Raw genomic sequence first — 22,513 nt, forward strand, 5'->3', positions numbered from 1 at the left:
TCAAATAATGTTGCTGACCTAAGAAAATCGCTTGAAGGGATTTAATGCTGTCCTAATGGAAAGAACCGAGATCCTCTGATCTTTAATAAGGACTTGCCAGGGATTTAAGAACTATCACATCCAAGAACTCTGATGTGAACGAACAATGGAGTTAGTTTCTTTCTTAAGGAGACAACTCTCCAAACCTGAAGCAGTGGTACGTGATAGTACAAAGCTCTACAAAGATGTCTTTGTGCTCCCAATTATTCTCAGTCCTCCAGTTTAATAGTCCTATTGTACTCGCTTCGCGTGGGTGATCAAGTAGTTTTTGAAACCTAGACTATCTTTCAGAAAGGAATTTAATGTCTAATGAATAGATTCTATGCTCAGGAGTAATTAAGACTGATAAAGTATACAAGTAGAAATTATATATAAATATAGGAATGTTGGTACTTGCAGTCATCACCTGAAAGAGGGAACTGCAGAATCTGAATCTGTAACAGCAGGGTGCAAACTCCTTTGTTCTCTTAACCCCAGAAATTCTTAGCACTCTAATAATAATAGCAATACTGGGAATGCTCATTTATTGAGCACCTACTACGTGCTATATGCCGTTATAAACATTTTGCATATATTAACTCATTTTATCTTCCCAACAACCCAAAGAACAAAGTAGTAAATTGCTATCCTCATTTTACAGATGAGGAAACTGAGTCATAGAAGGTTGATTAACTTGTTCATGGTAATGCAGCAAGTAATTATCAGAGTTAGGATGTGAGCACAGATATCCAGCCTTCAGAATCTTAACACCTAAGGCTATGTCATTATGAGCAGGTGTTTCTTACCCCAGCAGTGTAGCTGCCTCAGGGATCTGAGTTTTTAAAATGTCTACCTTCTGGAAAGGTTAAGGGGATGTTCTACTTGCTTTTTCTTGCAGGTCCTGATGCTTTCCTTTTTCCAGCGTTACTTCTCCCCCATGTCTGCTGTAGCCTTCTATCACATACTCTCAGATGATTGGAATTCATTAGATTAACTAATTAGATGGAACAGAACCTTTCTGTAGGTATCTGGCTGTGCGTGTGGTTCTGGGTCGGATGGAGTACAAATCATGTGCCTTGAAACTCTGTGGTGGGTGCATGTCTTCTAAGTGACAAATGATACCTGTTTAGTTCTCTGATCTTATAATCCTTGGCAGAATGCAGAACTATGGCAAAGGTGGACTTGAAGGGAACCATTTAGTTTAAAATCTTGGTTGAGGTTGAGAAAGGCTTTAAGGAGGTCACAGAGAGTGGACACTTCAGAGTATTGTACTTTTTTCTGTGTCCTTGAACATGTTTGTCAATTAGCTGTTTTATGTCGTATGGGAACTCTAAAGGTGAATCAATGCCTTTCTTGCTTTGGGAGAATAGATAAGGTTAGGTGGGCTCTCATGATTATAATTACGAAATGATGAAACATTGGGTCTGAAAGATACTTTTGAAATCACTTGATTCTAGCCTCTCATTTTATAAATGAAAACACCGAGAAGGGAAGTGGCTTGCCCAAGGTCACATTGTTACTTAGTGACAAGAGCAGGGATTTAACTTGGAGAGAGTTCCTTGCCACTGGAGAGGTTCACGTAAAATGCATTGGGAATTCAGATACAGAAGTGATTGCTTCCTGCTGAAATTAAATTCAGTTGAAGCTTAAGATCTTTCAAGACTCTGCTCTCAATACCTTTTCCCAGGGAAATCTTCTTGTAGATTTATAATGAGCCAATCATCCCTCTTTGGTTTATTTTCATGAGTAGAGGTCATTGAGAAGTAATTTGTACAGGATACGTGTAATTATATACTAAATTCATTGGCTTTCACATGCAGTTCTAGTTAATAGATATCTCCAGTAGGAAGATTGAAATGGTACAATTTTTAATCAGGAATGGCTTCGGGGAACCATATGTAAATAGGCAGAATATTTGATTTTTCGATTCCAGCTTTGCTGGTAATTGCTTGTTACTCCTAGCTGTAAGAAACGAACTTTGGCGGGGAAGGCATTAAAAACTCAATGTTTAATATGGTCCAGCACCTTGTTTTTTGACCAGAACACCTTCAGAAACATCTCTTAGATCAACAGTAACTATTGGCTACCATTTTTGTTTCTTTGTTTGGAAGGAAACATTTTCTGTAAAATTGTCTTTCTAGAAAAGCAATCCTTAAGATTTTAAACTAGTATCAAGTGTTGCATATTATTGACATTATTTTCCAGTTCTCCCATACACAGCCAGGAAGGCTCACAAAAGGAAGAGAGACCAATCCATGTTTCCTGTTGAGTATGTGATAGGCTAGAAATTAGAGACTTTGCAATAGTGTTCTTGGAATTCTAGGATTTCCATTCATGTCTTTGATTTGGGAAAAGCTGCATTCTCTTAAGGATGGAAATTTGCTCCCATAATTCTTGAATCTCTATTTTAACATAAGTTGCTGTATATTTCTCAGCTCATCACTGAGACCATGAAAAGCTAGTTTATAATTAACAGCATGGAGTTTTGGAGTATTCATAAAAACGCTGTGATGTTTAATGTTATCTTAGCTTCCCAGCATCCCTGTCTAAAGTCTCAAAGCTTTGCCTTGTCAATGATTTTTGAAGTCCCTTATATTGCTCGGTAAAACTTATTAAGTCTTATAAGTCATATTTTTTTGGGTAGCCCATCCAATTATTTATTCATTTAACAGTAAGGTCTCTCATGAAAAGCCAAGAAGGTTCACAAGAAGACCAAAGGGGAGGAAAAAAACTTATTTGGTCTACAAAGTTACATTTTTTTTGGTGCCTATTCAATTATTTATTCATTTAACAATAAACATCTACCGTTTGCTAGGCAGTTATCTAGCTGCTGAGCATGTAACAGTGAACAAAACAGACAAAAATCCTTACCCTCATCGCGCTCACATTCTAGCAAGGGAAAACAGAAAAGTAGATTGTGTAACAAGGGTGGGGGTAATCTTACAGTTTTAGATAGAAGAGCCAGGCAAGGCCTCATTTAGCGGGTAACATTTATGCAGATTGGAAGGAGAGAATGAGCCACTGAGAAATTTGAAGTGGGAGCACAAAGGCGGAAAGACAGAACATAATTGGGATGTTTCAGAAGCAAGTGTGAATGGAATAGAATGAGAAGAGAGGAAAAGAAATGAAGACAGAGGACAAGTAAATGGGTGCCATGTTAGAATACAAAGTAGTAGGTTTGGATTTGGAGTGAGATGGGGAGCCATTGCAGAGTAGAAGGAGGGAAACAACACCAGAAACAGGAGAGCTCACAGAGGCGACCAAAGTAATCCAGACTGAGGATATGATCGTCTAGATTAGAAGAGGCAGAGCTGGGAAGAAATGTGTAAATACAGTCCTGTAACTTTTTACCAACAGAGAGAGTGACAGTGTTTCAGCACTGGTGGGAAAGGATGCCCAGCAGTGACGTCTCCCATTTATCAAGAGAAGGCAAAACCTATAAGAATGGCTGCATTTTCCCTTCTCTGTGATGACTTTATTCGGGAATAATTGACATACAATAAGCTATACATATGGAACATTTATAATTTTATAGGATTTAGCATAACTGTTAAAACTGTCCCCACTATCAAAATAGTGAACATACCCATTGTTCCAGAAGTTTCCTTGTGCCCCTTTGCAATTCCTCTCCCTGAGAGATCTGTTTTCTTTTTTAGTTGTTTTTTATTTGTTTGTAGAGATCGCATCTCAGTATGTTGCCCAGGCTGGTCTTGAAATCCGAGCCTGAAGAGATCCTCCTGGCTCAGCCTCCCAAAGGGCTGGAATTCCAGGTGTAAGCCACTGCGCCAACCTCAATTTGTTTTCTGTCAGTAGATGAGTTGGCATTTTCTAGAATTTTTTTTGCAGATGGAATTATATATATGCATTGTTTTATTGTCTGGCTTCTTTAACTTAGCATAGTTTTAAGAATCATCCATGCTGTTATGTATATCAATAGGTCATTCCTTTTTATACTTTTTTATCACAATAAAATATACATAAAATTTAGCGTTATAACCATATTTAACTGTACACTTCAGTGGTGTTAAGCATACTTACATTGCGTTGGAATCATCATCGCCATCCATCTTCAGAACTTTGATGGTCATCATCCCATGCCGAATCTCTGTACCCATTTAAGCAGTGACCCCCCATTTCTCCTTTTCTCATTTCCTGGTAACCACTGTTCTGCTTTCTGTCTGTATTATATTTGACTATTCTAGGTACCTCATATAAGTGGAATCATACAATATTTGACCTTTTGTGTCTAGATTATTGATGTGGTTTGGCTGTGTCCCTGCCCAAATCTCAACTTGAATTGTATCTCCCAGAATTCTCACATATTATAGGAAGGACCCAGGAGGAGGTGGTTGAATCATGGAGGTTGGTCTTTCCCATGCTGTTTTTGTGATAGTGAATAAGTCTCACAAGATCTGATGGGATTACCAGGGTTTCCTCTTTTGCTTCTTCCTCATTTTTCTCTTGCTGCCACCATGGAAGAAGTGCCTTTTGCCTCCTACCATGATTCTGTGGCCTCCCAGCCATGTGGTACTGTTAAGTGCCAATTAAACCTCTTTTTGTTCCCAGTTTCAGATGTGTCTTTATGAGCAGCATGAAAATGGACTAATACAACTATTTTACTTAACAAAATGTCCTCAAGATTCATCTATGTTACGGCGTGTATCAGAATTTCATTTCTACTTAAAGATGAATAATATTCCATCGTATGAATATACCACATTTTGTCGATCAGTTCATCCATTGGCTACTCATAATGGCCATCTTTGGGCTATGGTGGATAAAGTTGCTGTGAATATTGATATACAATAATCTGTGTGGGTCTCTGCTTTCAGTACTTTTGTGTATATACCTAGAAGTGGGATTGCTGGATCAAACGATAAGCCTATGTTGATGTTTTTGTGGAACTGCTATACTGTTTTCTACAGCAACTGCACTATTTTACATTCTCCCTGGCAATTCACAAGGCTCCTAATTTCTTCACATCTGTGTCAACACTTACTGTTCCCTGTTTTTTGATAACAGCCCTCCTAATGGGTATGAAGTGATATCTCCTTGTGGTTTTGACATGCGTTTCCCTAATGATTAATGATGTTGAACATCTTTCCGTGTTCTTAGCCATTTATTTATCGGCTTTGGAGACATGTCTATTTAAGTCGTTTGCCCATTTTTGAATTTGGCTGTTTTTTAGTTGTTGAGTTTTGTGAGTTCCTTATTCTAGGTATTATTTCCTTATCAGATATATGACTTGCAAATATTTTCTTCAAGAATAGCTGAACTTTTAATGATATGTTAATGTGACAATCAAGGGATAGAGAGCAAATTAGAGTGTAATAGACTTTACAGTCTATGACACTGATTAGGCACTTAAATTCTATACTACTGAATGACATCATTTGTATTGGTATTAATTAGCTATGGGACCTTAAGCAAGTTAGTTAAATTCTTTGTGACACAGTTTTCTTATCTGTAAGATAGTGATCAGAGTGGTACACCTCAAGATTGTGAGAATTAAATGCTCGTAAAGTGCTAAGAACGTAACAGCACATAGTAAGCATTCAATAGTGTGTAATTTTTAGTTTTTATTGACATTATTCATTCATATAATTTTTACCAAATATTTCTGTAAGGTTTGTTAAGGAAAAACCCAGCAGTTAGTTATGCCTTTTTTCCCATTTTCATTTCCACAGGTAATCATTTGTACTCTTTTCTTGCAGGTGATGCTTTTGGTAGTTGATAACAAAGTTATATTGTTTTGAATATTATATATTGACTTCTTGATATGGAAGGTGAAGCTCTCTTCTTTCTTCCTGCCCTCCTACACATGCACACACTTCTGATTCCCATTATAGGTTTACTGTAATTTTGATTATATCAGTATTCAGCCCTCATAGTTGTCATATACATAGAATGCTTTCCAGAACCTGTGATTTGTTCTCCTTTTGTTTTCAACTTTTTTCCTTGCATTAATAGTATTCTTGCTTTTTGTGTGTTTGTATAGTTTTCTGTGTCATTATGACCAATTAAACCTCATGCTCTCCACCAAATCTCCTCTTTTCAAGAGCTTCAGAACCATCAGATATTCTGTCCATTTCATTTTCTTGGAGAAATGTCTTCCAGAGTCTTCTTGTCTGCCCCAATGTGGTGTTCTGTGCCTGATGGACAGGGATCCCATTCTGTGATCTCTTCATTGTAATCCAGCGGATGCCCTTACTTCTCTTCTGTGGACTCCTCACTTTCCTGCATCCCGGCCTTGCTCTTTCTTGTTTTCTTATTTTGGTGGAGCATGTCCTATGATGGTTTCTTAAGAAAGGATGCTTAGGAGGTAAATTTTCGAGACCTTAAATGTCTTCAATTATCTTTATTCCACCTTGACATATGTAGGTACTTCCGGTATGAAAATCTTGGTAGGAAATGATAATTTTTTCAGAATCTTGGTGACATTGCATTACTGTCTTTTATCTTACAGTGTTCATGTTAAGAGTTCTGAATTTTTCTTCAGCTTTTATGTCGCTTTTTTGTTGGATCTTTCAGTGATACTTTTCACTCATTTTACTGTAATTGTGCAGGGCTTTCAGTCATGCCCTTCAATCGTTGGATATTTTCTTGAATTGCTTTGTTATTTTCTCCTTTTCAGTTGTCTCATCACTTTGGAATCTGTATGATTTAGCTGTTGAATCTTCTGGACTCTTCTTCTAGTTTTCTTGTTTATTCCCTATTTTTAGTCTTTGTGTGTGTGTGTTTTAGTCTATTATTTGGGAGATTTTCTTAACTTTATCTTCCAACCTGTCTATGGATTTTTTTTTTTTTTTTTTTTTTGAGATGGAGTTTTGGTCTTGTTCTCCAGGCTCGTGTGCAATCACACAATTTTGGCTCACTGCAACCTCTGCCTCCCAGGTTCAAGTGATTTTCCTGCTGCAGCCTCCCAAGTAGCTGGGATTAAAGGTGTGGCCCACCACACCCAGCAAATTTTTGTATTTTTAGTAGACACAGCGTTTCACCATGTTGGCCAGGCTGGTCTCAAACTCCTGACTTCAGATGATCTGCCCACCTCGGCTTCCCAAAGTGCTGGGATTACAGATATGGGCCACCATGCCTGGACTGTCTATTGAATTTTCATTATTGAAATATAACATATATCATAAACATATAGCTTGAAGAATTGCCATAAAGTAAACATATCTGTGTACCTAGCACCCTGATCAGGAAATGAAACATATCAGCATCCTAGAAGTGCTTGCTTCCAGTGTCTCAACTGTAAAATAGTGATCAGAGCAGTACCCACCTCAAGATTGTGAGAATTAAATACTTGTAGAGTGCTAAGAACATAGCATCAGTGATTCAATAATGTGTTATTTTTAGTTTTTATTAAAATTATTCATTCATATAATTTTTACAAGTCAAATATTCCTATAAGGTTTGTTAAGGAAAAAACCCCAGCATTTATTTATGCCTTTTCTTCGCATTTTTGTTTCTACAAGCAATCATTTTCATTCTTTTTTTTTTTTTTCAGCTAATGCTTTTGGTAATTGATAAAAAACTTATGTTGTTTTGAGCAGTAAACACTATCCTGACTTCTAAGGTCATATATAAATAGTTTTATGTGCGTTTGAATTAGACTTGTAAGCTCCTTAAAGATACAATTTGTGTCTTCATCCTTCTTTCTACCTGCTTATAGTGGAAAATGAGTCTTTGTTGCCCCAAATCAGTTAAGTATTTGTTGTTCTTGAAGAGTTTATACTATTCAGTTACATTGTGGCCACTGTCCAATAACTCTTTGATTTCTGCAACTATAGTCTCTGTTTAATATTAGGATTCTTTTGATAGCAAATAACAATTCCAGGCCTAAAGCAGCTTAATTTAAAAAGGTAAGGAATTAGCTCACTTCATCCTAAGAACATGGGTCTCACTGGCTTCAAGTGGACCTTGTTCCAGTGTAATTATGTGGCCAGTTTCAAATTTCTTCCCCTTCCTCTTTTGGCCGTTCTCAAGCTCATGGCACCCAAATGACTGCCCCTAGCTTTTGTGGCCATTCTCTCTTTCTTTTTCATAAGCTTTGAGGAAGAGAGAAACTGGGTATTGGGTGGGTACTTTGAACCTGGATCAAGCTTTACCTGAAGCTGGATGAACAAATAATGACCCTCTTTTGATTAACCCAGGTTAGTTCTGGTTTCTGTGTTATTTACAATGTAAAGGTTTCCTGTGAGTCTCCACAACTCTCTTTATACTGTCCTGAGGTTGCCCAAGGAATTGAAACCTCTACTGTTAGAAGCTCTGGTTTGGAGAATATTGTTTGAAAAGTGTCTCTGTTTCCCTTCCTAATTTTGTATTTTACTTTGGATAATATAGTGATTTTGAAGCTTTAGCTAAGGACCCCATAGCAATTTTTCTTTCCTTTTCGTACTTTTCAATTTTTCTACCAAGTCCACGAAACATGATGTAATGAGGTTCTCCTCTGTATGTGAATATTTTTATCTTAAATTTCTTTCCCCAAATGCTTAATCTGAAAGCTGACAGAGCCAGACATCATGTTGAAGGGCTTTAGATTTTTCTGTAAAGAGTTTTCAATATTTCGCCTGAAATCCTAGAAACCTTATAATTAATTTTACAATTTATCTGTGTCAGGGGACTACGTTTGTCTTGAATTGCTTGTTTCGAGGCATCTGAGAGCAGCTTCTTGTTATAGATTCTGAGCCAGGATTGATTAGTTTTTTTTTCCCCCACCCCTTTAGACTTTTCTGAATTCTCCATTTCTTCAGACCATTCATTGCTCCGTGGCTGAGAAGGAGCATGTGCTGTGTCAGCAGCAGACCTGACTCCCTGTTTCTTGCAACCCAAAAAGGAAAGCATGTCTAAACTCTAGAACTCTAGCAGGAAGGCTTCTCCTTGGCTAACCTTTTTTCCTAGGGATGTTGTCCATTAGCTGTGTTTCCTAAATGCTCTCTGGCTTATACAGTATCTATTTGTTACTACCTTGGGAACCTGTCTAGAAAAAGTATAGTAATTATGCATAAAGAAGCTTGTACCCTCCAGAGAGATCATTCTGAAAACAGATCTGACATGTGAAAAAGGCTTTAGTGTCCTTCAATGACCCCAGTATAAGTTCCGGATCCTTTCCTATGATTCATAAACCCACGTCCTGGTCTCTGCCCACCTCTCCAGGCTCTTCTCTTGCAAGTCCATGTCATTCATGTGACCCTCTTGCAACCCGGAACTGATTGTGTTCTTATACACACACCATGCCACTTCCCTCCTAGAATGTGTCTTCCCTATGTTACACCTTCCACTTTCGCCTTCTGGCTCCCTTCATTCTGCAAAATGGATTTCCCATCCCAGAAATGGGAATGTCAAAGATCAGCACTGGATAGGTAAGGCATCATTGGACTCCATCATCCCAGGTGACCATCTACAACTTGTGACTTTGTCCTGCGGAAGATCTGTCACATGGATGGAAAAGGACCTCCTTCTTAAAGCTCCTGAGGTGTGGAGTTAAGGAAACAGAGGAAGTAATCATTAGGGGGGGAATCTTTTTTTTTTTTTTTTTTTTTTTGAGGTGAAGTCTTGCTTTGTCGCCCAGGTTAGAGTACAGTGGCACGATCTTGGCTCACTGCAGTCTCCGCCTCCTGGGTTCAATTGATTCACCTGCCTTAACCTCCTGAGTAGCTGGGATTACAGGCATGTGCCACCACACCTGGCTGATTTTTGTATTTTTAGTAGAAATGGGGTTTCACCATGTTGGCTAGTCTGGTCTTGAACTCCTAACCTCAGGTGATCCACCTGCCTTGCCTCCCAAAGTGCTGGGATTACAAGTGTGAGGCAATGTGCCCAGGCAAGAATCTTTTATATCCTAGCTCTTGGCTAAGGAAATAGGAAATAGAGAATAAGAAATAGGGCTATTTTTTAACAAAAAATTAGCTGGTTGTGGTGGTGCATACCTGTAATCGTTGCTACTCAGTAGGCTGAGTTAAGATTTTGCAATTGCACTCAAGCCTGGGTGACAGAGCAAGACTGTGGCAGGAAGGAAGGAAGGAAGGGAGGGACGGAGGGAGGGAGGGAGGGAGAGCTATTTTAAAGTGTGTGGTGATGATGAATATATATTTAACCTATGAGGGAAGTTCTTGCAATACAGTATTATATGTGTTACTAAATATGGTACAAAATTTTTTGCGATATATTTTATTCAATTATCTCCATAGTCTCCACTGTCATACTCTGGCTTCTAAGTCTTTGTTTCCTGCAGAGCAGTGGTTGTAATTAAAAATGTAAACAAAATATTTTGTCCTTTATTAAATAGAATTAATTTCTTCTCAAAAACTAGCTGGTATAAAACACTGAATTGGTTAATTTTGGGGGGAAGTTTTGGGCAATTAGAATTTGACTTTTAAACTTAACAGTCTTTTGTATTTTGTCACATCTTTTTATTTAACAGTTTGGTTAGTGGGAGCTGGGAGTGCACCAAACCCTGAGGTACTTAAAATCTTTTAAATTTTATTGAGGCTTAAAGGCAAGTAAGAACCTGTTGCCTCTGCCTGTTGCCAAAATAACATGGGGCAAGAGTAATCAGTTACAGTTGCTATAGGTAATTACAAGTTTATTTCATTGAGAAGTAAGAACACTGTATTTCACAATAAAAAATTTATCAGATGTACAACTTTCCTCCTCCCTACACAGCCCAAGGAGGGGAAAAACTCTCACCAAAATTTCATTTTAATGAGCAGATTTCAAAGGTGCTGGATTTGGGGGAGACATCCAGAAACACTAGCCAGGCGCGGTGGCTCACGCCTGTAATCCCAGCACTTTGGGAGGCTGAGGGGGGTGGATCACGAGGTCAAGAGAACGAGACCATCCTGGTCAACATGGTGAAACCCCGTCTCTACTAAAAATACAAAAAAATTAGCTGGGCATGCTGGCGCGTGCCTGTAATCCCAGCTACTCAGGAGGCTGAGGCAGGAGAATTGCCTGAACCCAGGAGGCGGAGGTTGCGGTGAGCCGAGATTGCGCCATTGCACTCCAGCCTGGGTAACAAGAGCGAAACTCCGTCTCAAAAAAAAAAAAAAAAAAAAAAAAAGAAACACTGATTGCAATTATTGTCTCTGATTGTCTTTATTGAGGCCAGATTGAGAAGAGTACTAGGATGAAAGTTAGAAGGGAAAGTAGTCGAGGAGACTGTTAGCCAATAAAGATTCCCACTTGTTAGAATGTCCGCATGCGGTGGCATTAAAACTTCCCAAAAACTGTTCATTGTAGTTTAAAAATTATTTCTTTTTAAAGTCATTATAGTTGTTTTCCTTTTCATTTCTTTTTAATTCTGTGTGGACTTCAATGGTAGAAGTTATAGTTGATTTGACCAGAAGGGGACATGTGAAAAACCCTTCCTAAAATATTTCCTTTTTTTTTTTTTTTCTTGTGCTGTTTGCTATATCTGTCATCATTAGGGCCCCCTGGAATGAAGCAGCCTGAAGTCTTGGGTTATCACAAATATAACAATAATTTTTTTTTTTCCAGGCTAGAGTGCGTTGGCGTGATCTCTGCTCATTGCAATCTTTATCTCCTGGATTCAAGGGATTCTCTCTCCTTCCATAGCTTCCCGAGTACCTGGGATTACAGGTGTCCACCATTGTGCCTGGCTCATTTTTGTGGTTTTTAGTAGAGACAGAGTTTCACCATCTTGGCCAGGCTGGTCTCGAACTCCTAACCTCATGATCCACCCGCCTTGGCCTCCCAAAGTGCTGGGATTACAGGCATGAGTCACTGCACTCGGCCAACATAATTTTTGATATTTGAATTTATCAATATTCTTTTGCTAAAGTGATCTGGATATCAACTAATTTAGCATTAATTATTTTATTATCTTGTATAGTGTCATTAGTCATGTTATATTATTAGGTGTTAGTCATATTACATCATAATTAGTTTATGCAACCTCAGCTTCTTTATTAAAATGTGCAACAGACATCAAATCACAAATATCAAGACTTTCAAATAGGGGTTGGCAAATTTTTTTTTCTAAAGGGCCAGAAATAAGTATTTTTGGCTTTGTAGGTCTTATAGTGTGTGTCTTACCTACTCAACCTTGCTGTCTGTTTGAAAGCAGCTATTTATGTAAATGAATTGTCATTACTGTGTTCTAGTTAAACTTTATTTTACAAATGCAAGTCATGGGACTTATATGCCTGTGATCACTGCAACCCAGCCCTAGATCAAGAGTCACAGACTTTGCTATGGGGTCTAGGCAGGTACCTCAAATGAGTAAAGTGAAGTGGCTGTGAGGACTGACTGGCAGAGATCACATCCCTTGTCTAAAATGAGCAGCCACTTCTTCCCTATAGCCAATTGTGATTGGCTCAGTGATAGCAGACCTTGTGATTCAAGGGTAGCTGAGAATTTAGATTTTTAGGCAACTTTTATCAGTTGACAACTCATTTAGGTTTGTTAAGGAAATGTGGTGCAGGTCAAGCTACACACGTTTGCAAGTTCTTTTCTGGTCCACGAGCTCTAGTTTACCAAATTCTGGTGTTTTCAAGTGCAACGATGTATTACGTATAAATAAGAAGTGCCTGTAGAATGTCATCAGATGTGGATAGCAACTACCTAGCGCTGGTGCTGCCGCTGACTAACCCTTGTAGTGCCCATGACGGACATCAGTAATTGATCATAACACTCTTTCTTGCTGAACTTGGAGAAAGTTTCAGATTTCTTCTCCACTAGGGCTTTAAAAAGCCACAAACACCCAATCAGCCATGTCCCCTGATATTAAGGTATTTATCATCCCCCTTCTAGAGAGTTTCTAAAAAAGTGTTTTTGGGATTGATCTAGGAAATGGCTTTGGACTTTTAATATTATTCTTTAAAAAACCCAATTAAAAGATGCTCTTAATTGAAAAGTACTTGAGAAAACATGTATTAGAATGGCAGGTATGAAAAAAAGGTAAGATTCTGTTAATATGGTAGTATTAGATTTTAGAGCAAACTTAGGGGGCTGAAGAATATCCATAGTAAGATGTGTCCTTAGAAGTTACTTAGCAACATTCCTTCCTTGCAGAGACCATGAACTTGGCTTTCTGATTTGTTCATTTTCACCATGCCTAGTGCAAATTAATGTGAATGAATAGTTATAAAGGAGAGTTCCTTTTTTTACTTCCTTTTACTGCCTTTGATCCTTCCGCACAGTTGGCTGTAGAGTATGATGTTCAGAATTTAGGGATTCGGTGTGTGCCATCTGGGATGCATGCATTTTTTAAACTGTTTATGTGATATGTACATGAAACAGCCCAAGGAAAACATGCATTGTTGTTTTGTCTTCTCTCATTACTTCTTATTCTACCCTCTGCCAATCTTTCAGGTTTGACCTTCTCTAAGAGTTCTGCTCTAGTTCTGTCGCTGATCCTCTCTCTTCTCTAAACTTCTTCAGTACTGAGGACTGTGCTAGTTTAGCAGCAATGCCATGCTTTCTTATGTCCTTTGGTTTTAAATTTGACGTTATTTTTGTTTTTTTCTTCAAATTAACATTTTCTTTCCCTGCCATCTAGCACAAGTACTGTGAATAGTGTGAACTAAAAGAACATTTTGTTTAAGAAAGCCATGGTGTTCATTGAATGCCTTCCCTGTGCCAGTTACTAGGGCTATAATTGTGGATGAAATAGCAAAACAGACTATGCCCTGAAAGATCAGAGTCTAGTATAAGAGGTTAAAGTTTGATGGAATGTAAATGTAAAATGTCCCCTTCATGTAATCAGTGATGCACATTTACAGTTCCACTAAAAGGAAAAGCTCCAGTGGGACATAGCGCTTTGTTTCAGTCAGTGACGTATCCCCCGTGCCGGGTGCAATGCCCAGTAAATAGTAAGTGCTCAATAAATATTTTTTAAATAAACTTTGAAAAGTTTTCATGTAGGTAGGGTTGTTCCTGCAGGGCTGTGATTATAGGCAAAACATAGTGTACAGTATACCTTCTTTTTTTGGTGTGTCTCCCAGTCTTATACCCCAGAGAAATCAGTCTTGAGTATCCACCTTCCAGAAATGTTATATTCCAGTCTTGTGTATCCTTCCAGAGGTATTATCAATATTATATTATCCCTCCAGAAAAATCAGCTCGAGTATCCTTCCAGAAATATTATATGTGCTTGAAATTTATTTATTGATTTACGTATATTTATTTTGAGACAGAACCTCACTCTGTTGCCCAGGATGGAGTGCAGTGGTGTAATCACAACTTATGGCAGCCTCGACTTCCCAGGCTCCAGCAATCCTCCCACCTTAGCCTCCTGAGTAGCTGGAGCCACAGGTGTATGCCACTATGCCAGACTAATTTTTTTATTTATTTTTTGTAGAGATAGGGTTCCACCATGTTGTCCAGGGTGATCCCGAACTCCTGAGCTCAAGCAATGCTCCTGCCTTGGCCTCCCAAAGTGCTGGGGTTACAGGTGTGAGCCACTGCACCTAGCCTGTACTTTATTTTTTATATGAATATAGTATATTTATTTTTTTCTCTGAAAATATATTAGATATGTCCATATCTGTATATAGTCATATTATTTTGGTGACTACATAGTATTTTATTGTCTGGAGAGATTATAATTTATTTAACCAGATACCTACTGATGAACGTTTGAGTTATTTCTGATCTTTTGCCCTTATAAGCAATACTACAATAAATATACTTGCTCAACAGTCATTTTACAACCTCTGAATATAGGACTTTTAGTAGACATTTCTAAAACTGTGATGTCTATAAAAGTCAAAGAGTTTATGCATTTGTAATTTTGATAGTATTGCCAAATTGTCCTCTATAGAGAGTGTGAGTGTGCCATTTTGTGTACTCTTACTAACACTGTATTGTCTTGAAACTGATTTTTTCTGATTTGATAGGTGAAAAAGCTTATCTCTTCTGGCTTTAATATGCATTTTTTATGTGAATAAATTGGAACATATTTTTATATGTTTATTATTTCCTTTTATGTGTTATGTCTTTATAACATGCTCAGTTTTTAATTTGCCTATCAGCCTTTATCTTATTGATGTGTAGTTGCTCTTTATATATTTAGAAAAACATTCCTTGGCTATTTTTGCTTGTTTATATTTCCATGTGTATTATAGAAATAACTTTTCTAGTTATTAAACCCATTCACCTAGAAAAACTATCCCTTTGATCTTTTTATTTAGATTATGTCAAATTTCTAGATGGATTTAGGGAGAACTGACAGTTCTGTGATGTTCAATCTTATTTCCTAATTACATATTTTGTCTTTACATCTGTTTTGTGTTTTTAAAAGGTATTTTTTTTTTTTTCTGTAGAGATGTGTTTCTTGATTTCTTGCCCATACTGGTCTTGAACGCCTGGCTTTAAGCGATCCTACCCCCTTGGTCTCCCAAAGTGCTGGGATTATAGGTGTGAGCCTTCACACCTAGCCTATTTAAGGTTTCCTGATGAAAAAAAAATTAATGACATGTTAAAACTATCCTAGACTATCTTGTAAAAATATGACATAAAGAAAAGATATATTTCACTTAATATTCATATTTTATTAAAATGTCAATTCTTTCTAAAATAACGGTTGTAAAATCCAGAAGCTTAAACATTTCCTTTCTGATCATTTTCTTCTCTTTTGGCAGGCCCTGAAGTGGAAAGTGAGGATGACTCTAATCTTGAAGGCAGAGATCCTGATACTTGGCATGTTGGTTTTAAGATCTCATGGGACATAGAGACCCCTGGTTTGGCGATACCCCTTCACCAAGGAGACTGCTATTTCATGCTTGGTAATCTTTGGAAAATCAAAATTATATTGAAACTCTAGTGTCTAAATTTAGATTATTGCGTATATATTTTGGATATGTCTTAACAAATAAACATTTGGAGTATTTTATATTAATAACGAAACTTCTTTATAAGAACATGTAACTAGGTTTTCTTTTTTGAGATATTGCTAAATTTTTTTTTTTTTTTTTTTTTTTTTTTTAGACAGAGCTTTATTCTTGTTGCCCAGGCTTGAGGGCGATGGCACAATCTCTGCTCGTTGCAGTCTCTACCTCCCAGGTTCAAATGATTCTCCTTCCTCAGCCTCCTAAGTAGTTGGGATGACAGGCACATACCACCACCCCAGCTAATTTTTGTATTTTTAGTAGAGATGGGGTTTCACCAGATTGGCCATGCTGGTCTCGAACTCCTGACCTCAGGTGATCCACCTGCCTCACCCTCCCAAAGTGCTGGGATCACAGGCATGAGTCACCATGCCCGGCCCTAAATTTTTTAAATTTGTTTTTCTTTTTATTCTAAGTAGATGTGAAGTTTCTCAAATATGCTAATCATTTTTCTGGATTCTTTTCAGAGCTATTAAATCATTCAAGTCAAGTTTTACTTGTCAGTAAAACTTTAAAAAATCCTTCACTGTCTGTGTTAGTTTTTAGTAGTGAGAGTTTTTTCTAGTTTTGAGTGTTGTTTCTTCTCAGGAACAGCTGACCTGATTCATGCCTGATTTAATATATTTCTTTTCAGTCATTTTCTATACATATGTATGTCTGGAATTGTAGTAATATGAATAAAAACCAGATTTACTGGGAATTAATGACAAACATTCTTTTAATCTTCTTAACAATCCAGAGACACAAATATTAGCTATATTGCAAAAGAAGAAATTGAGGTTAAATTTATGTAGTTACTTAATCATGGCTACACAGCTAATATTAAGCATGGATGGTATCTCATCATCTTATCCCACTTGGAGTCTGATGCCCCATGTCAGGCCACTCCCCCTTCTCCCAGGGGGATGCCCTCCTCACCCTACTCAGCACTGACCCCTGCTCAGGGCTCCTGTGCGGCCTTCTTCCCCTGGCATGATGCCTCTGCCTCACCTAATGGCTTTAGAACTAAATTGTTCAGGAAGGGAAGAAAAGAAGATAACGATGTTCTGTTTCTTTTCTATTTTTCTTAAAGTTATGGGTTTCTCAAGGTTTAAGAACTGCTTTATAGGCTGGGTGCAGTGGCTCACGCCTGAAATCCCAGCACTTTGTGAGGCCAAGGTGGGCAGATCAACTGAGGTCAGGAGTTCGAGAGCAGCCTGGCCAATGTGGTGGAACCCCGTCGCTACTATAAATACAAAAAATAGCCAAGTGTGGTGGGGGCCCTGTACCCAGCTACTCAGAAGGCTGAGGCAGGAGAATTGTTTGAACCCAGAAGGTGGAGGTTGTAGTGAGCCAAGATTGTGCCATTGCACTCCAGCCAGGGTAACGAGCGTGAAACTCTATCTCAAAAAAAAAAAAAAAAAAAAAGGAATTATAATCAAAATATTAAATAATGACATTATTCATTTGATTTTTGTGTTATAATGAATATATGTTGTAAAATATGCATTGGATCCCCTTGAGCTGTTGTACATGATAAGCAGGAGAAGATAGTGTTACAGGAGCTGATATCCAAGACATAATGTAAAATCTTCTCTTGATTTCTCATGTCTTATTTTTAGATGGAGGTGATATAGTTTGTATCCAACTGAACTGTGCCAAACACAGCACAGTGTATCCCAAAGTCTGCATTTAGAACATATATTTTATTAGGATGTCATATTTGATTTCTGAAATGAATCTTATTTCATCCCTTTTTTAAAAAATTCAAAAAGTAAAAGCAACCATAGTCTAATGTTGCCTTTTCTCATTACTTTTAAATCCAAATAGCATAAGGAGCCCCGTAGAGGAAGGGACTTCGGCCCCGTGTTGGTATCTGAAATCTGAACTTCATAGCACTTATGAAAAGGAAACAGTTTAGCTCAATTTATAATAATATATTGGTCTGCAGAGGAAGTGCCGACTGAACCCTGCTGTCTCAAGTAAATACTCCAGGGGTGTCTGATGGGGAACGTGTCGGGTGCTGTAATAAATCCACTGCTTGTGGAAGTGAGTGAAGGCCTTTCTGGCAGTGCCTGAGGACACGCTTAACTAGGGTTGTCACGGTTTTACTTTTAAATTGGAATCTTTGCCCTAATCTCAGAGTTAGACATGACCAGATTTGCAAACAGATTTACAATTTTCACTAATTTTCCAACCAGGACTTCAAAACACACTCAGAGAAAAAAAAAATACACTCTGGTCTTTCCCAGAGTAGGATGATTTACTTTGCCACAGATGTTTTCCATAGACTGAATGTAACCAGGGAGTTAGGGACTTAAAAGTGGCTTGGAGACAAACCGTGGGTTTGTTTTTTGTGGAACAGATTATACAGTTCAGGGGACATCAACAAAATTATGTTTATTAACCAGGAGCTGGGTGTGGAGGTGGGATATTTCAGGACAAAGGTGAGTGCTAGGTAAACATTTGGGGCAAAAGCAGTTCCCTTTTCCCCCCTTAATTTATTAGTGTTATTCTTTACATGACAGCATTCATGACTCTGTTCTCTCTGCTCTATTTACTTGGTTTCTTAAAGCCCAACTAAATATCACTTTCAAGTATTTGTTGTTATTGTAACAATCAACAGTTTCAAAACTTTAATTGCCAGGTAAAAATTTCACTGCAAAGAAAGAAAACTACAATAGAAATATAAATGCACAGCCCTTCTTTTTTGGTTTTGCTTTACCTTGTCGGCTGTTTAGGGTAGAGTAATGAAAGTACCATAGGATTTCTATCAGGTAATCGGGTCCCAGACTTACTGCATTGTCAGTTGCCTGTGTATTGCTAGTGCCTCTGTGAGTCTCTGCCTTCGCTGTAAAATGGGAGCTTAATGATGCTTTTTTCCCAGAGTTTTTGTGAGTACAAATAAGAAAGTGTATGGGAACAGGCTTTGTAAGCTTTAATTTAAAAGTGCAGACTTGTGAAGAGTGGGAACTGGACCATAGCATATTGGAGAACCAATGAGGCGAGTGGGTGATGGAAGAATGCTGAATGCTGTGTTCGTATCCTGCTTTGTGCCTGAGTTTTGTCACCTTTGCAAAATACTGTTCCATACATATATTTGCCACATACAGGAACTGTAAGGAAGGGAAGTTTTACCAATGGATTTTTGAGGGTGAGAAGAGTTAACATCTGGTCCATTGGTGATCAGAGCCCTATAGTAATCAGTCTTACTTTGGTTGTGGCTGGTTTTACTTTTAGAGCCTGGCCAGTAGTTTTTTTTTTTTAATAGATTGAGTTCACCTTCCTTGAAATACCTATGGCTTAGAGGCAGCAAGACCCAGAGCACAGAAATGTTTGATGTGGTTGAAGCTGTAAATTGCCATGCTTCTATTTTTTGACTCAACATGGCCACTGTAGTTGGATTCTGTAGCCCTGTGAGCAGGAAGAACAGGGACCTCTAGCAGTTTCGACTTAACCGAGGGCTCCCTTGGGACCGAACTTGGAAACTGTGTATCTTTGTAAATCCTCCAGGTGTCCCTCAATTTTGCCCTGATTTAGACATTTTATTCAAAGGAAAAAGCTTTTGTTATTTCTTTCTCTGACCCCACTCCCTTCCTCCCCAACCTCTGAATGACCAACCAAAGTAAAAAGTACATATAATTTATGGCTTAATCATAAATTAAAAATAATTATGCTTTATTACCTCTCATGGGACTTGAAATGTAGGTGCTATGTTCTGCTTTCTGCCGAGGCAAGGGAATAATACAGAAACCAGTAATAAATTATAACTTCAGGCTGCAGTTGGTAAGCTTGAGGAATTGCTATTTAAGTGGAAAGTGCTTGAACAGCCAAATGAGCACCTGTCATGTTTATTTTCACTTTGAAAAGTAGAAACATGACAGTATAGTTTCAACTGCTTGTCCAATATGAACTTCTGGCATCCTTGTTATCTTCCCAGGAACTGCACTCTTTGCTTCTTGTATTCAATTTTTTTTTTTTTTCAGGGGTGAGGATGTATTTCTCCTCCTGAAACTTTTACTCTAAAATATGCCCCCAAATGCTGACATTTTCAAACTTGTGCTTTTTGACTTGATACTTGATTTTTTTTTTTTTTTTAATTTAATAGAATTAAGGAGAAGGCCATGACTTGTGGAATTTACTCTGAGGATAGGGATCCAAGCAGGTTCCTGAGTACTTGAAAGGCTTTATCTACCTCTTAAACTTTCTTATTACATCCAGATTTTGCTTATTTATGTCTGTCTCTGTCATTTATGTCTTGAACTTTACTTGAAATGCATGTCTTGAGTGCCTACTAAGGTCCAGGCATTGTGCTGGCAGATTTGATGTATTTTGTTTATTCCTTATTGCAGGGCTATTAAATAGTAGACTCTCATTCTGACACTCATTTCTTTTTTCTAGGAAAAAAAATTAATGGAGATTGATTACTAATGAGGACAGAGCTTCTTTTAAGGCTATGAAAATGCTCTAAAATTACTTTGTGGTGATGGTGGCAAAACTGTGTGAACATACTAAAATACATTGAAATATATATATGTGTGTATATATATAACTTTTTTGCAGCTCAGGCTCAAAGGAGAGTTAGATATTTAAAATGAGTGAATTGTATGGTATATGAATTAAATCTCAATAAAACTCTTTTTAAAAAAAAGAAACTGAAGCTTAGAGAAGTATAATATCTTGTTCAAGGCGACATTACCTGGTGAAGCTTTTGTTTGAATCCAAATTTTTCTGAGGCCAAAACTATTCTTTCTTCCACTGACCCATGCTGTCTCTACTAATTATATAGTTATGGTATCTTTTTCTTTTAAAATGGGGAAAAAATGGCTGGGCACGGTGGCTCATGCCTGTAATCCCAACACTTTGGGAGGCTGAGGCAGGCGGATCACTTGAGGTCAGGAGTTTGAGCCAGCCTGGCTAACATGGTGAAACCCTGCCTTCACTAAAAGTAAAAATAAAAAAATTAGCCAGATATGATGACACGCACTGTAATCCCAGCTACTTGGGAGGCTGAGGCAGGAGAATCACTTGAACCCAGAGGCAGAGGTTGCAGCGAGTCGAGATCGTGGTACTGCACTCCAGCCTGGGTGCCAGATTAAGACTCCATCTCAAAAGAAGAAAAAAAAAAAGGATAAAAATGATTGAATAAATAATAAATGAACACACGTGTATTCTCATTCAAACTTTGTGGAACTTTATGAAATAAAATATAGACATTCTCTTTCACTTTGTTTTCCCATCTGGTCCTTTGTAAGCATTAACATAAGTATAGCTATGTTAACGTCTTTAAATATATGTTGCCACTGCTATATTTTTTAAAAATATAAATGATGCTTTATTATAGATATTTCTCTAGTATTTGTTTTTGTACTTAATATGTACTGGAAATTTTTTTTTTTTTTCTGAGACGGAGTTTCACTCATGTTACCCAGGCTGGAGTGCAATGGCGCGATCTCGGCTCATCGCAACCTCCACCTCCTGGGTTCAGGCAATTCTCCTGCCTCAGCCTCCTGAGTAGCTGGGATTACAGGCACGCGCCACCATGCCCAGCTGATTTTTTGTATTTTTAGTAGAGACGGGGTTTCCCCATATTGACCAGGATGGTCTCGATCTCTTGACCTCGTGATCCACCCACCTCGGCTTCCCAAGGTGCTGGGATTACAGGCGTGAGCCACCGCGCCCGGCCGTGCTGGAAATTTTTTTATGTCAGTATGTCATTCATATTATTATTGCTATTATAAAAATAGTGCATGCACAAGGAAATAAAAATTCCAAGATCTAAAATAGAAAGTTGAGGAAGATCTAAAATGTAAAGAAATTCCACTTATCCCCAAGTTTCATTCCTTCAGGGTAACTGCTTTTCACTGTATTTACATTTTATTCTTTGATTACCTCCCTAACTCTTAAACATATATATGCTTGTACTTTTATTTCTTTAATAATTTTAAGCACTCTTGGTTGTTGATCCGTTAAGAATGACAGAGGCAGGCAGATTTCTTGAGCCCAGGAATTTGAGACTAGCCTAAGCAACATGGTAAAACTCCATCTATACAAAAAAAAAAAAAAAAAAAAAAGCCACCCGTGGTGGCAAAAGCCAACAAACCATAGTCACAGCTACTTGGAAGACTGAGCGGGGAGGATCACCCGAGCTCTGTAGGTTGAGGCTGAAGGAAACTGTGTTTGTACCACTGCATTGTAGTCTTGGTGACAGAGTAAGACCTTGTCTCAAAAAAAAAAAAAAAGAAAAGAAAAAGGAAAAAGAATAATGGAATTAGTACTCTGATATTACCTCTCGTTCTTGCAAAATTTGGTTTTTAATTTTAGTGTTTTTTTTTTCTTAATTGTTTGCCTTTAGAACCAATTTAGAGATACTCTCTTGACTTGTAGTATGTAATATGTGGAATTAAAGTTCTCTTTCAGCCATACCATTACGTTGATATGGTTGAGGTTTACAACTTTACATACAATTCTGTAAATTTGACAAGACTAGCAAACTTAAAAGTTGATCTGAAATTAGAAAACCAGTACATAATGATGTTTATGTGAGTGTTGTTTATTGCAAAACCAGATAGAGCGATAGAATTAATAGGTAGAAAATGTAATCTACTGTAACCATCAAACCTGTGCCAATGGATGAGGAATATTGCAAATGTCAGGTCAAG

General features: G+C 37.8%; 1 protein-coding gene across 1 annotated transcript in view; it reads left to right on the top strand.

The window, feature by feature from the left end:
* The window catches only part of FTO (FTO alpha-ketoglutarate dependent dioxygenase), a 410,478-nt gene that overhangs the window by 125,264 nt on the left and 262,701 nt on the right, over nt 1-22,513 (top strand). Inside the window, exon 4 of the mRNA XM_032255615.1 lies at nt 15,627-15,770. Within this exon, the coding sequence (XP_032111506.1) occupies nt 15,627-15,770 (144 nt within the window). The remainder of the gene's footprint in view (nt 1-15,626; nt 15,771-22,513) is intronic.

Source organism: Sapajus apella, unplaced genomic scaffold (genome assembly GCF_009761245.1).
Source record: "Sapajus apella isolate SASKATOON/1434 unplaced genomic scaffold, GSC_monkey_1.0 scaffold90, whole genome shotgun sequence".
Taxonomy (NCBI): Eukaryota; Metazoa; Chordata; class Mammalia; order Primates; family Cebidae; genus Sapajus; species Sapajus apella.